Source organism: Artibeus jamaicensis, unplaced genomic scaffold (assembly GCF_021234435.1).
Source record: "Artibeus jamaicensis isolate MK-2021 breed Jamaican fruit bat unplaced genomic scaffold, CSHL_Jam_final contig_252, whole genome shotgun sequence".
Lineage (NCBI taxonomy): Eukaryota > Metazoa > Chordata > Mammalia > Chiroptera > Phyllostomidae > Artibeus > Artibeus jamaicensis.
The window spans coordinates 3,466,693-3,482,308 of NW_026521538.1; the positions used below are offsets into that span (position 1 = coordinate 3,466,693).

A 15,616-nucleotide genomic window follows, 5' to 3' on the forward strand; every position below is an offset into this window, starting at 1 on the left:
TATATGCACCCACCATCAGAGTAACTAAGTATATTATGCAATTAATTATTAACAGATTTAAAGACAGAAATAGGCAGCAATACAATAATAGCCAAAACCTATAGAATACACAACACAAAGAGTTAACCCAAATATAACTATGGACTTCGGCTGATTATGATGTGTCGATATAGGTTCATCCACGTAACAAATGCAGTAGTCTGGTGGGGACATAGATAATGGAGAAGTCTATGCATGTGACTCAGGGGTAAGATGAGAACTCTCTGTACCGTCATCTCAGTTTTGCTGTGAACCTAAAACTGCTCTAAAAAAATAAACTCAATTTTTAAAAAATGAAGTTTTAACCAAGATTAATCTCTGTTGTAAAGCATAGAGAAACAAAATAAGACTGGAGTCAGGGGAAATACAGTTGAAGAAGCCAAGGCCATCATGAATGAATCAATGAAATCTCTTATGGATATATTTTCATTCCTACTAATAAAATAGTTCATTTCGACATATCATCCCATGCTTGCTCAAAACATTTTACTTTGGACAAGATGCTCAGAAATTTGTCTTGCTTGGTTCCAGATAATCTGCCAACTAAGAAAATGTTGTCACTGTTTGTTCCTCCATCCAAATACATCTTTCTGATTTTATAACACTGGCTTGTCACCGACTCCTATCACAGGTTCACAGAGACTGAATCACTTGGCTGCCCAATACAAAAAGGCCTTAGACACACTTTGCTTAGTCTGTTTGGCCTAGCTGAACAGGTATTTCTCAATCTTCTCTGCAAATTATAGGGTTATATAGATATTGTTTCTGTCCATGATAAATAAGTTGATACCAAGGCGTATGCCCCCAATTCCTCTTATACCAACCCAATACCCTGCTTCCTTAGTGGTCCAAGAAGCAAGTCCTTGCTTTACTTCCCCTTAGCTTCCTTTGCTTCCCTCAAGACTGTATTATGAGAAGCTCAAATCTTGTTCCACCATGTTTTACCTCCTGTTTTTGTTCCTGTCCCCCTTTCCAAATTGTCTATTTTCATCATTATTACTGAAAGAATGACTCAAGATCACACATTTTCAAATACAGAGGCAAGTCTCCAACTAGACTTTCTCATAACAGCACATAACTATCCAAGTAATGAATCCACTGCCCATTCTCCAGGCAGATAAACACCAGGCAGCTAGAAAGCCCTGGATGTTAACTTTAGCTCTTCTGTTAACTTCTCAGATCCTGGGCAAGTCACACTGGTGAGACTTAAATCCTGGCACCACCACCTACTTGCTGTTTAATGCTGGGCAAGTTAACTTAGCTTCTTTGTATTTTGGTTTCCCCATTTGTAAGGTGTATACATTCAGAGTCCTATCTAATAAGGTTGCTGTGAGGTTTAATGAATCAATGCATGTAAAATACTGAACAGAATCAAGAATATGGTAAGAACTCGATTTGTGTTAGCTATTACTTCATGAAAGGCAACAATAGAAGTGAGTGAGAGAGAAAGCATCCTTGTTCTCCTGGATTATACATTCTAAAAGGGGGGAAGATAATACAAAAATAACAAAGTTAATTACAGATTGTGATAATACTATAAACAAGATGATAGAGTGGGGATGGAGACTCTAGATAATGGGTTTGTGTGAGGAATAAAGATAAGAAGGAATCAATAATGCAAGGAGCTAGAGAAATAAACAGCAAATGTTAAGACTATGAGGCTGGAAGAGTTTGGAGAGTTCTAGAAATAGGGAGAAGGCTGGTGTGGCTAAAGATTGGTAAACTCAAGGGATGGTGCTGGAAGCCAAGATTTAGGCAAAGGCCTAACAACATGGGCCCTGTTAAAAGGCTAAATTTATTGTAAACGCCATGGGAATTCATTGGGGGATTTTAATCAGGAGAATAATATCAGATCTATGTTTTAAGAGGACCCTTGCTAGATATCTGAAATGCACAGCTCAAGAGCAACCTGCACAGCTAACAAAATTTTAACACTGCCCAGGAACTTAAAGGTCATCAAAATTCATCTACACAGTCCCTTCAATCTCCAATCAAAAATCTCCAATCAAAATTTCAGCATAGAATGAGTGGTTCTATGCTGAAATTTTATTTCTTTGATTTCTCAGTAACACAATCAAAACACGTAGTTTCATAATTCCTCTTTCCTTCTGTGCCTTTGGTTTTGAATAGTTGAGCTGTGTCAAATAAATGCTTTTAATTGTTCTTGCTTCTTGCCTCCAAATTCCCAACTGCTAATCAATAATTTTCCACTAATGAAGTGTCCGAAACTAAAAACAGCATCCCAGGTGCTATCTCACTAGAGCCAAACAGAAAGAGCCGTTACCTTCTTAATTTGTGACAAGAGGCCGGTGTCATACTTTTCTAACATGTATTATGCAACAGACATATATCTACTTTGCCATTTAGCATCACCTTGGGCCTCTTATAGCCATTACTATTTTCTGGGTGTTGTCCACCCCATGAAAAATTTTCTTTTCAATTACTTTTCCCCAGATGCCTCTACTTGAATTTTTTCCAAGTTGAGTGTCATTCTCTTTGCCATACTGCTTATGTTTTATATAATTTCTTTGGCTTTCCTGGTGTTTGCTGAATATCTTCTTTTGCGGTCATCAGCAAATTTCATTAACATATTTGTGGACAGGATGTAACTGGAAGAGAATTGTTGAGCGATCCATCTTCTGTTCTTTTATTAGTTAGGAGCTTGCAGCAGACCCTGTCCAGCAGAGTCTGCCTGTTGTGGCTGACGACAAGAATGAATGCACAGGCAACAACAACCCTGTGTGGAAAAAGGCAACAGGCACAGCCGCTCTCTCAAGGGGAGAGTGCCTATGGTGCCTCGGCCACTCCCTCAAGAGGGGAGTGCCTCAACCCTTGCCTAGACAGGCTTTTATTGTTTTCCTCGGGTCTTACATCAGAGAAAGATTTATTATCTATCACATAGAATACTATTGTCTACATTTTAGGTACAATCAAGAAAATGAAAATAACATGCAAAGGAGGGTGGCAATGAGCTGATTAGCTCTGTCCTTGGGAGAGCTCACAGAGGCTTTGGAAATTACCTTGAAGACAGACAATACACATCTGTTGCCTTAGACCAGGGTGAGGGGGTTTTAGCAAGAGCAAGCTATAACAAACTGTAAGCATTTTTTAGGCCTGATTCCCACGGGAAAACTCAGTTTGAAGATCTGGCTCCTGCCCACCACTTCGCTTCTGTAGGTTTTCCATACAGAGCTGAGTCACATTTGTCAGGCCAAGACAAACCGGTCCCCTACAGGAGCTGGTTTTAGAAGTGGAGAAGGAACCCCTTCATTGAAAGTAGAAACCAGCCCTGGCTGGTGTGGCTCAGTGGACTGAGTGCCTGCCTGTGAACTGAAAGATTACCAGTTGGATTCCCAGTCAGAACACATACCTGGGTTGCAGGCCAGGTCCCCAGTTGCGGGCATGCAACAGGCAACTGGTCAGTGCATCTCTCACACATCAATATCTCTTTCCCTCCCTTTCTCCTTCCCCTCTCCTCTCTCTAAAAATAAATAAATAAAATTTTTAAAAAATTAGAAATCACCTCTGCTCTTATGCACACATGTGCACGCACACATGTGCACATATGCACATATATACTTTCAAATGTTCTCAATTCTCCAAACTTCTCTTTAAAAAAAAAAACTCCATGCTAGAAGATAGAAAAAAATCTGTATCAGAGGTCTCTAACATTAGGGTCAAAAATGTGATGTCACTGGGGTTCCCATGAACCCCTTTAATTGTATTCACAACATCATGTCCTTAAGTACATGTGCAGTTTTCTAGGGAAAAAGCCCACCACTTTTATTAGAAATTCCCAGGAGTGGGTAAATCCAAAAGGACTCATTGGACATGGACAAGTGTGTCAACTGCAGTGAGAGAGGGGGATGTAAGGAGACTAAATGGTAATGGAAAAAATACAATAAAAAAAAGAAGAAGAAAAGAACCACTCTTTGATATCACTGTTTCCTAAAAAGTGAATCGATAGTCAATTGTATTGGAATCACAGGAGATGCTTTTTAAATTCAGGTACTTGGGTCCTATTTCAGACACACAGAATCAAAATAGAGCTAAGAATGTGCATTTTTAATTAAGTGTAAATTATTTTTGAATAGGAAATGTATGTCAGTTGCATACAATTTAAATTTTTTTAATTTATTTAATTATTGTTCAAGTACAGTTTTCTGTTTTTTACTCCCATCCCAGCCCACCCTCCCCCAGTGCTCCCCACCTCCCTCCCATTTCCGCCCCCCTTAGTTGTTGTCCACGTGTCCTTTATACTAGTTCCTGTAAATCCTTCCCCTTTTTCCCCTGAAATTCCCTCCCCTCTCCCACAATTTAAATTTTTTATAAATTAATTTTAGAGAGAGGGAGGGAGAGAGGAAAAAAACATTGATTTGTTGTTCCACTTATTTACACATTCATTGGCTGATTCTTGTATGTGCCCTGATCAGGGATCAACTCCACAACCTTAGGGTGAGAGGACTATGCTCTAACCAACTGAGCTGCCCAGGTAGGCTAATTGTACAAAATTTAAAAGATCAAAAGGGGAAAATTTCTCTCCTATCCTTGTTTCCCAGCTACCAGTTTCTCCTCAGAGAGGCAGCCACTGTTACCATTTTCTGTGCATTCTTTTGTAATCCATTAAAGAAAAATCAAACCTCTCAGGTGATTTTTATGCATAATAAAAATTGAAAGTCATTGCTTTATAAAGAAAAAATGAACATTTGCCTGCATTAATGACTATCTTAACCAGATTGACTATCCCTTGCCCTTCTGAGAACCGATTATCCTGACAAACAACACTCAAGTCAATCATATATGAATAAATTTGAAATTTTCCCATCTCCTCTTGGTAAAGAAAACATCTTCAATAGTTTTAATTATTGGGCTGGAAGTTACCACCTCTGCTTCCAGCATTTTGTGGCCCAGTCTGGTACTTCACACTGGATTCAGGTGTTTAATAAACTGATTAGCTGGTGATCAAAGTGGGATTGAACTTCTGACTGCCTAGATGCTGGGGATTCATCATAACCAAAGAAAATTCTTGACCTTTTTTGGGCAGTGGGGAGGAGAACCACCCTGCTGTAGGCAGGAGCTTCACTTATTAGGTGATAGAAATGCCTATATCTCAGAAATGTTGTACACGCAATCAATGGTTTGTTGCAGACATTAACAAGTCCAGACTGCCTTGCTCCTGCATTACTAGGAAGCTCCACTTCACTGCTTCTGTCTGAGTAGGGTCCAGGGCTTCAAGCACAGTAAAGTGTGGGATAGTGTTTTCAGCTATGAAGCATGGTTGAATAGATGTCACACAAAGGAGCAGATGTGTTTTATGTGCCAACCCAAAACTTTAGCCCCATTCCACTCAATTTCAACCTGAAAGGCTAACAAATAATGAGTGAAGAGATGCTCAAAATTGTTAGGAATCAGAGACATTCAAATTTTTAAAATGAGAGAGCATATCATGCTCATCAGCTTGGCCAACTTCGGAAAGGGAAAATACTAATTGCAGGCTAGATAGAATATGGGAAAACAGGAAACTTCAGGCACTGCTGGTGGAGAGTATTCTGGCTGTACCAAGTGAAATTAAGTATATGTATACACTGTGACCCAAGAGTCCCATAGTGGGCACATGCCAGAGGAATCCTCCATAGGTCCAGGGGGAAATGGTGAATTTCACTGTGGTTTTGGAATAGTGGGAAGTTGATGGCAATCTAAGTGTCCAGCTCTAAGGGAATTAAGTGAAAATAAATTTTCACTGTGGAAAACCATCCAGCATTTATAATAGAAACATCAACCTAAGCATACATTCAGCAACATGGACAGATTTTTATAAACATAGTGTTGAGTGAAAATGTACAAGTTCATTAGAACAAGTTTTAATGTGAAATAGAACAAGTTCTATAGCACAATTTATGAAAGTTAAAAGCACAGACATAGGCAGAAATTATATCAGTGGTTGCTAAAGGCTGGGGCAGGCAACGAAATGAGCTTCCTTTGGGGTTGATAAACATATTGTGGAAGGAGATAGTAATGATGGCTGCACAAATTTTTTATACAATAAAAACCACTAAATTACATAGTTCAAAGGGTGACTTTTAAGGTGTGTGAATCATATCTCGACAAAAGAAAAGCACACACATACCAATCCTGTTTATTTTACAAGGATACTTAAATATAAAAGAACATATAAAAATATTGGAGTGGCTGCCTGAATGGAGAGAGGATGGGATTAGGGATTAGGGATTAGGATGGGGATGAAGGCTTTTCACAGACCAGCAACTGAGGAAGATGATTAACTCAATCCTCTGTGCCTTATGGTAACACCAACATAAAACAATAACAATAAAAGAGAAGGACAGGAAAAAAGATGTTTATAGTTTTAATAAGGGAAAATAATTACACTATAATGAGGAATGAAAGGAAACAGAATGCTACAAGTTTAAAAATGTTAGAAGCGCAACTATGTAGAGCCATGTACATAAATGGGAAAAAGCGTAACAGACGGCTGTAGTACAGTGTAGTGCAATGTAGTGACAATGTTTCTGCCACTGGTTGTATCATCTTGACCACCACGGTACTTAATCTCCCTGTAGCTTAGCTTCCTCAATTGAAATAGAGATGACAATAATAGCACCTACTTCCAAAGGTGCCTATGAGAATTAAAATGAATTAATTTATGCCTGATTACAGCAAACCTTATATAAGGGTTACCTGGCACTGGTATTTTTCTAACTTTTTATATTATAGGCTCTGGACTCAGACTGTCTATCCAATCAGGGTCCACTGTCCATTAATGGTGTGACTTTCACAAAACTACCCAGTTAGAGACTCAGTTTTCTCATCTATTGTGAGGATTAAAAGAGATAATGTATTTGGCACATAATAAGCACCCAAATGTTAATGTATTATATTATTAGGAATATTATTAATACATTGTCATTGTTTTAAAACTAGTGCAAAAAGAGTAGAAAGTACAAAGTATGACATTTATCATGTTCTTCCTAGTGTATATATTTTTCTATATTCATTAAACTTCATTTTGTGCTATAACACTCTCAGACCTTCCTCTTTAGATGCATTGCACTTTGAACATCTCCTCCATAAATGTCACGAACTATAGAAATGATCCCTGAAAGTATAGTCTTCCCCATAAATGTAATTAATTAATCAGGTAGGTAGCAATTTCTAGTTCATCTCTGTCATCCTAAGTCGAATCTGGGCTCCACGAAGACAAGGATGGTATCTGTCTATGCCCAATATCTAGCACAGAGCCTGGCACTTTGTTGACTAACAAATATTTGTTTAATCAGTGAACAAGTAATGAGAAAAACATTTTAACATATACATTCTAAAAGAGCATAGTCATGAGATTAGAGGCAAGTATCTCATTTCCTCTATTTGTCTGAGAAATAAGGAGTTGCCCATTTTGTAAACTAGGAAGACGGTCAACACTCAGATTCTGAGAGCTATTTTGGCAGCCCTTCCTTACTACCCGAACCTGTCTGAGGAATCCTTTCAGCTCTAGTAGAATACGGGAAACCCAGTACTTCTCCAGAACTTCCTGTTCAGTAAAGAAAAAGTACTCAGTCTCTCTAGATTATCTTCGCCCAGTGTACATAGCCCATACCCACTGACTCATGAAAGGGCAGAGGCCTTAGAACGATCTTTCATGTCATAGATGAGCAAATGAGCCCAGATAAGTGGATTGACTTTCCAAAACCTAACACATGCTGATAAAAGAGCTGGCACAACTAGAAACAGAATGATTCTTACAGTTCTCTCCCCCTCTCTCTCAATATTATACATATATATAATAAATTATAAATAAAATAAATAATAACTTTATATATAAGTATATAAATTTATATATTATAAATATATAAATTAAAAATAAAGTAACAGGCCCATGATAAATTCAAATACAGGAATTCAGTATAAAGTCTCCCTTTCAGATCTTTGTGGTGATAGAATAAATTTTGATAGTTCTGTAGTTTGATTGCAGTGATGGTTATGTAAATCTACACGTGTGATAAAGTGAAATGGAACTATACACACATTATGTCACTATCAATTTCCTGCTTTTGTTATTATGCTATCGTTAAGATATAACCATTGGGAGAAACTGGGTTAAGGGTAACGGATCTTTGTACTATCTTTACAACTTCATTCTGTGCACTCGCACACGTGTATTTTAAATCTCTCTCAGACAAGCTCCCCAACTCTAGTCCTTCTCCCTACTCCCCAAAGGTGACCACTATTACAAATTTCTTTCATATCCTCTGCCTATTAATCCTAATATCTTATATATGTAGATATGTATCTATAAATTTATAAATACTTTTAACACAAACAGTAGAATATCAAACACATTATTCTGCACCTTGCCATTTCTCAACTAATTTACTTTAGAGATTTTTTTCCCATGCCGCCAATACAAAGATTGATTTCTTTCTTTTTTCCTGCTGCATAGTATTCCATTGCACAGTGGTATCATGCGTTATTTCAACAGTTTCTTATTGATGGTCATTCAAGTCTCAATAAGAAATTGAATTTAAGTAATTTAGAAAAATTTAAACATGAAAGATCAGTTGGTGTTGAGACCAAACACAAAGTTTTCAGATTCAAGACTTGCCTCCAGAATATCTTTTGACCAGAAGGGGGAACGCTAGCAGCTAGAGAAGCAAAACGATGGGAAATTTCCCCAGCCAATCGGGAAGAAGAGGGACTGGCAGAGAATTACTGCCGGGTAGGAGTTCGTTGAGGGACGCCCTACGGCTTTAAGTGGGGGACTGTGCTCCAAGCCAAGCTTTCTCCAGGCTGTAACTCAGATATACCGAAGTGCGGAAGGGTTATTCACAGTGTATTGTTGGGTGGCCATCTCCAGCCTCCTGCGGGGAACCCTCTGCCCAGGCAGACTATAAACCCCCACCGCCTCCGGCCCACGAGCGCAGGGGGTATACACGTGGTGACCTGCCTGGGGCCAGTTGCCAGCTCTGGCTCCTCCTCCCTCCAGTTCTTGCTCCGCTTTCTGCAGTATCACGTGCAGCCGTGCCGGGTGCAGGATGGCGGCAGCTGCGGTGGGTGTTAGACTACGGGACTGCTGCAGCCGGGGCGCTGTGCTCCTGCTCTTCTTCTCCCTTTCCCCTCGGCCCCCAACTGCCGCCGCCTGGCTGCTGGGCCTGAGGCCCGAGGACACCGCTGGAGGCCGCGTGTCCCTGGAGGGGGGCACCCTACGTGCGGCAGAAGGCACCAGTTTCCTCCTGCGCGTCTATTTCCAACCCGGGCCCTCCGCGCCTGCGGCGCGGGTGCCCGCACCCACCCTTTCCCCGGGGGAGAATGACACCAGAGACTGGGCTCCGCGGCTGGTGTTTATCGAGGAGCCCCCGGGCGGGAGCAGCTTGGCGCCCAGCGCTGTGCCCACGCGTCCTCCGGGGCCTCAGCGTTGCCGCGAGCAGAGCGATTGGGCGTCGGACGTGGAGGTCCTGGGGCCCCTGCGCCCCGGAGGCGTGGCCGGCTCTGCTCTAGTCCAGGTGCGGGTGCGGGAGCTACGCAAGGGCGAGGCAGAGGGGGGAGGCGCGGGCGGTGGCGGGAAGCTCTTCTCGCTGTGTGCCTGGGACGGGCGCGCCTGGCACCACCACGGCGCCGCCGGCGGCTTCCTGCTGCGCGTCCGCCCGCGGATGTACGGCCTGGGCGCCGGCCTGCTGCCCCCGGCGTGGCTGCGGGCGCTCGGGGCGCTCCTGCTGCTCGCCCTGTCTGCTCTGTTCAGCGGCTTGCGCCTGAGCCTGCTCTCGCTGGACCCGGTGGAGTTACGGGTGCTGCGGAACAGCGGCTCGGCCGCCGAGCAGGAGCAGGCGCGCCGCGTGCAGGCGGTGCGCGGCAGGGGAACCCACCTGCTCTGCACGCTGCTCCTGGGCCAAGCCGGAGCCAACGCGGCCCTGGCCGGCTGGCTGTATACCTCGCTGCCGCCGGGCGTCGGGGATCAGGGGGAAGACTACGGGGAGGCGGGGATTCACTTCCCTTGGCTGCCGGCGCTCGTGTGCACCGGTGCCGTGTTCCTGGGCGCGGAGATCTGCCCCTATTCGGTGTGTTCGCGGCACGGACTGGCCATCGCCTCACACAGCGTGTGCCTCACCCGACTCCTGATGGCGGCCGCTTTCCCCGTGTGTTACCCGCTGGGCCGCCTGCTAGACTGGGCGCTGCGCCAGGAGATCAGCACTTTCTATACAAGGGAAAAGCTACTGGAAACTCTGCGGGCTGCGGACCCCTACAACGACCTGGTGAAGGAGGAGCTCAATATCATCCAGGGCGCCCTGGAGCTTCGCACAAAAGTGGTGGAGGAGGTGCTAACCCCCCTCGGAGATTGCTTCATGCTGCGCTCCGATGCCGTGCTGGACTTTGCCACTGTCTCTGAGATCCTGCGCAGTGGCTACACTCGCATCCCCGTATACGAGGGCGACCAGCGGCACAACATTGTGGACATTCTGTTTGTCAAGGACTTGGCCTTCGTGGACCCTGACGACTGCACTCCACTCCTCACCGTCACCCGCTTCTACAACCGGCCCCTGCACTGCGTCTTCAACGATACTCGGCTGGACACCGTGCTGGAGGAGTTTAAGAAGGGTGAGCAGTGGTCTATCTCCTTCCTCAACTCCTACCCCCTGCAACAGTATTACCTTTTCATAAACTTGTGAGGCTTCAGGTACCCAAAGCAATTCTCCTTTGGTACCAAAAACTCAAGGTAGACCCTTCTCATGACTCCCTGGCTCTTCTTATTTCACTTTTCCCTACGTTCCTTTCAGTTGACTGAGCTTCAAGCTTCTTCCCCTTGACCTGGCTCACAAGATTCCCTATACTTCTTATTCATTTCATTCCAGTATCTTCTCCGGGCCTACCAGTTGCCAGTACTGTGCAGGATGGACTTTGGAGATAGTCCTTGGAGGTCATGGCATATAGCTCCTCAACCACTATAGGAGGACCCTCTGCAGGTTTCCGTAACAAGCAGCCTTTGTTTTAAACTCCTCCCAGGGCTGGAAGCTCACTATTTCCAGTGCAAACTCATTCCACTGCTGGACAGCTCCAGCTGCTGACATTAGCTTTCTTACATGGAGTAGGAATTTATTTCTCCTAGGCTTCTCTCTGGGTCCTAGTTATGCCTTTTGAATGACACAGAGTAAGCCCCAAACACCTTAGACAGTCTTCCTCCCTCCACCTGTTTAATTTTTCATCAGCTATTCACTCCACACATCAAATACCTAGGTTGGAGAGTAAAAGTTGACTAAGGCAGTGAGGTCCTGGTATTTCTGGGAACTGTAGTCCTATGAGGTAGGCTAGGTCTGTGCCTAAAAAAATGGTCTGGTAAAGAGACCACTAGACAACTTGCATATCCACTGGAAAAGAAAACTTGTGTGATTCCTTCAAGAGCAGTCATCATGCCCCCTTGATGTCATGCTTATAACATTATGTGTTATAATGCTCACTACATGTCTGGGGTTTCTCTTTGGAAACTGACTTCTGGGATTGAGTACAATTCACTCAAGAAACATCAGCCTTGGCACTTTGGTTAGTCCTCTTGGCATTCCACAGTTTGGTCCCCCTAGTTAACCAGAGTTGACCCAGAAGGACACTTGGTTGTCTTTGAACAATAAATCCACTTTCAAGAGTCACCATTGAGAGCGTTCAGAAGACTATCTCACAGACTCTGAAAGCAATTCCAGAAATGATTCGTGAATGGTGACATGGTTAGAAAAAGGGAAGGGCCTTCCAGAATGACTGTTTTGAAGGAGGCACTCATCTATACATGTGAGCTGGCTCGTGTATTACAAACTAAACCAAAAATAATAATTCCCTGACTTTACAGTCAGGCATCTAATGTAGCTTCCTTGTTACTAGCAGAAATCTCATTTGACTGTGTGTTTTTTATTTTGTTTATCAAAAATTAAATCCCATTGCCTTATCTTGTTAGGTAATTACTTTTAGCTCTTTGCATGCAGAGAATTATCATCTTAGGTAACCTTTAGCTCTTTGCATGCAGAGAAATATCTGGGGTTTTCCTTCTGCTACCAAGGGGGAAAAAGTTAAAAAGCTTCTTTCAGTCTCAGATTTAGAGAGAGAATAGCCCTAGACTGTGTAGGTATTATGAGAAGGGGAGGAAATGTATATACATATTGCAGCTGTTTTAGCTCCGTTTGGCTTCTGTCTCACCTTCTGTCTGTCTCCCCCTGGTTCTTACATAACTCGTTCCCACAGAATTCTGAGGTTCATCTATCCACTCTTCAAATTATTCTTCCATTTTGTGTGCCTTACAGAAGAGAGTCTTGGATCTGGGCATGAAAGCTGTGAAAATCTGTATAGTTTGTTAAGAGTGCTATAACAAAATAACACACACTGGGTGGCTTAAATAACAGAAATTTATTTTCTCACAGTTCTGGAAGCTGGTAGTCTTATGATCAAGGTGTCAACAGGAATGGTGGTCTCTGAGACCTCTTTGCTTGGCTTGCAGGTGGCTTCCTTCTCACTGTGTTCTTATCCCTGGAGTCTCTCTCTGTGTGTTCCAGTCTCATCTTTCCATAAGGACATGAGGCAGGTTGTATTAGGACCCATCTTATCAGCCTCATTTTAATTTAACCACCTCTTATATGTGATATTTAAGATGTTTAAGACAGTGCTATGGGAAGACATTTTTAATGAAACTCCTGTGAAGTCGTTAACTCATTCGTTTAGTATTTATTGAGCATCTACATAGTATGAGGCAATAGAGGAGACAGTAAGACTGCCCTCAGCAGGTTAACAGTCTACAAAGGCATACAGTGTTAGAATGAGGCAGTCTTCTACAAACCTGTGTATCCCCAGTGCCTTGAATAGTGCCTTGCACAGAGCAGGCTACTCAAAAATGTCAATAGTGATCTGAAATGAGTCCTGCTGCAGAATTTCTAAATCTGGTCTGAAAAAGGCTTGTTAGGGTTCTAGTAATTAGTTTGCAATTAAGTAGATCATGAAAGAGACGCAAGCCATTACGGTGAACACCATGCCAAAGAAGATTGGGTCCACATCCCTTCAGAGTCTTGCTCCTTCCTCAGAGTGTGGTTCATCAACCAGCAGCATGGGCCTCACCTGGAAGCCTTGAGAAGGGTAGAATTTCATGTCCCACTCTAAATCCACAGAATAAAAGTCTGCATGTTACTAACCCCCCAGGAGACTCACCTGTACCTTAACGTCTGAGAAGCATTGCCTTTGGAGAACACTTTCTCACAGTGGTTGGTAGGTTTACTTAGGACAGAATAAATACAGGGAATAATGATCAAAGTGGGTGTCCTGTGGCTCTAAGCTATATAATACAGTGGTCATTTCTGACAGTTATGTTTGTACCATAGTTAGGAGAGAAAAGCTGAGTTGGACTACTCTTTTTTTTTCCTTTAAAAATAGCCTTTTAAGTAAGTCATAAAGGCCCTTCCATTTCCCTCACTTCTTGGCATCTCTAGTTAGTTCACTACGTACACAAAACCCTTAGGAGGTAGGAGAGGCAAATGATAATATTTTAATAGGAGCAACAGTTACCATTAATTGAGGGACCACGCTGCCAAGCCCTTTACATACTCAGAACAACCCTCCAGGGTAGATATTATTAACTCCATTTTACAGATGAAGAAACTAAAGTGCAGATCAATTACATGACTTCCTCATTTTTGCATAGCTAATAACCGACCTCATCATAATTTGAAGTAGGTCCGTAAGACCCCAAAGTCTATTCTGTCACATTACCCTAGTCTTACTCCCCCTCCCATCTCAGAACCCCTGCCACCTACAAGCTGGCCTTTCACCTCTGACTTGCTGCCCATGGCTGTTTCACCTCTAGTTTCTGCAGGTCAGAAATGTCAGTTTTATAATGATAATAATGGCTAACATGCATATTGCACTTTACAAAACATTTCTCCCTACCTTTGTTCTCTGATCGTAATCTGGTTACAAGTGAGAACCCTGAAACTGCCTATGATCATCACTCAACTAGTATGTTCCAAGGCCCATATTCAAATACAGTTCATGTAACTCCAAAGCCCTTGCCCATATGGGATTTTACCTCTGTACTTGTGATAATTCCCAGGCCTTTAGGAGTAAAGGAAACCCGTCAGAAAACCCATCTTTCTAGCTGGCATGTAGCTTTACAAAAGGAAACAATATTTCTCCCCAATGGACTATCAACTTCTTGACAGCATAAGTCTTGACAACTTATTTATTTTGTATTCTCATTATAAGCACAGTGGCCACCTTGGCTAGAAGATGAATAACATATATTGAATAAATGATTTTAAATAGCTAACTTCCATATTTCTGTGTTGAGTGAGGTAATTTTTCTGAACCCTAAGTTCAGAAAAATTAATGTTGTTTGTTCCATTGACCGTAACCAATCTTTCCTCCTCTTGCTGGGTGCTTTGCCCCAATTACTGGCCCCACTGCCCCTCCAGTCTTTCAAGCTTTTCTTCATCACCACCTTCACCTTAGTCTGCTCTAGCCGCCATAACGAATTGCCATACACTGGAGGCTTAACAACAGAAATTTCTTTTTTCATAATTCTGTAGGCTAAAAGTCCAAGATCCAGGTTCCAGCTGATTTGCTTTCTGGTGTAAGGCTCCTCCTGGCTTGCAAAAGGCCACCTTCTCACTAGTCCTCACGTGCCTTTTCCTGGGTGTGTGCATAGACAGAGAAAGAGGCAGGGAGAGAGGGGGAGGGAGGGAGGCAGAGAGAAAGAGACAGACAGACAGACACTCTGGTTTCTCCTCCTCCTCTTATAAGGACATCTAACTGTTGATTAGGGCCCCACACTTAGGATCTCAATTAACCTTAATTACTTCCTTAGAGGTTGCAGCGGGGCTTAGGACTTGAACATACAACTTTGAAGAGGGGCAACATATGACTTACAGACATTTAGTCTATAACAATCATAAAAGTCTGCAAAAAATTTGCTAATACTGCATGCAAAATATTTGTTGTATCTGTACTCAATTCAGTCCACTATTTCTTTCACTTAGGCACAGTGGAAAACACCACCAGTATGGTGCCTGTCTGCGTGGAGCTTTCATTCTTATGCACAAGACAGAAATTAAACAAGTGGGATAGTGATTTAAGAGCATAAGCTTTGGTACCAGACTGTCCACGTTGCATCTTAGTCTTGGACAGTTATTTAAATGTTTGTCTCTTGTGTTAATGAGAATAACAATAGTATTTACTTTTAGGTTGTTTGAAATAGATAATATTGCATTATAATTCTTACTTAATAATTTTTATTTCATTAATGCTAAATCAGTGTTAGCTGTGATTATTAAATATAAACAAATCTATTACTCAATTGTGCAGATGCCTCCTAAGAAATTTTGCTTCTTCCAAATTTTGTTTCCCTCAAATTTGCCCTCCACCACCACTAAATTAATCTCTGGTGATGTCATCCCCTGCTTTAAATGCTTCTGCACACTCCACCGCCTACAATGAAGTCTAAGCTGTGTTCTCCTGGTCTGCTCCCTGCCCACCCTCTGGCCTAATCACTCACCACTTCCTGTCTCAGTGCAGAGTGTGCTCCAGCAACATTCAACCTGTGGCCACA

The 15,616-nt window shown here is 42.6% G+C and overlaps 1 protein-coding gene and 1 pseudogene across 2 annotated transcripts in view; one reads left to right on the forward strand and one right to left on the reverse strand.

Moving 5' to 3' along the window:
• Window positions 1-7,058: 7,058 nt before the first annotated feature.
• On the reverse strand, window positions 7,059-7,169 carry LOC119044565 (uncharacterized; annotated as a pseudogene).
• A 1,916-nt stretch (window positions 7,170-9,085) lies between these two features.
• CNNM1 (cyclin and CBS domain divalent metal cation transport mediator 1) overlaps window positions 9,086-15,616 on the forward strand; it is a 48,060-nt gene continuing 41,529 nt past the window's right edge. For both annotated transcript variants that reach the window (XM_037138990.2, XM_037138989.2), the window contains exon 1: window positions 9,086-10,644. In XM_037138990.2, the coding sequence (XP_036994885.2) occupies window positions 9,087-10,644 (1,558 nt within the window). In that variant the 5' untranslated portion in view covers window position 9,086. The remainder of the gene's footprint in view (window positions 10,645-15,616) is intronic.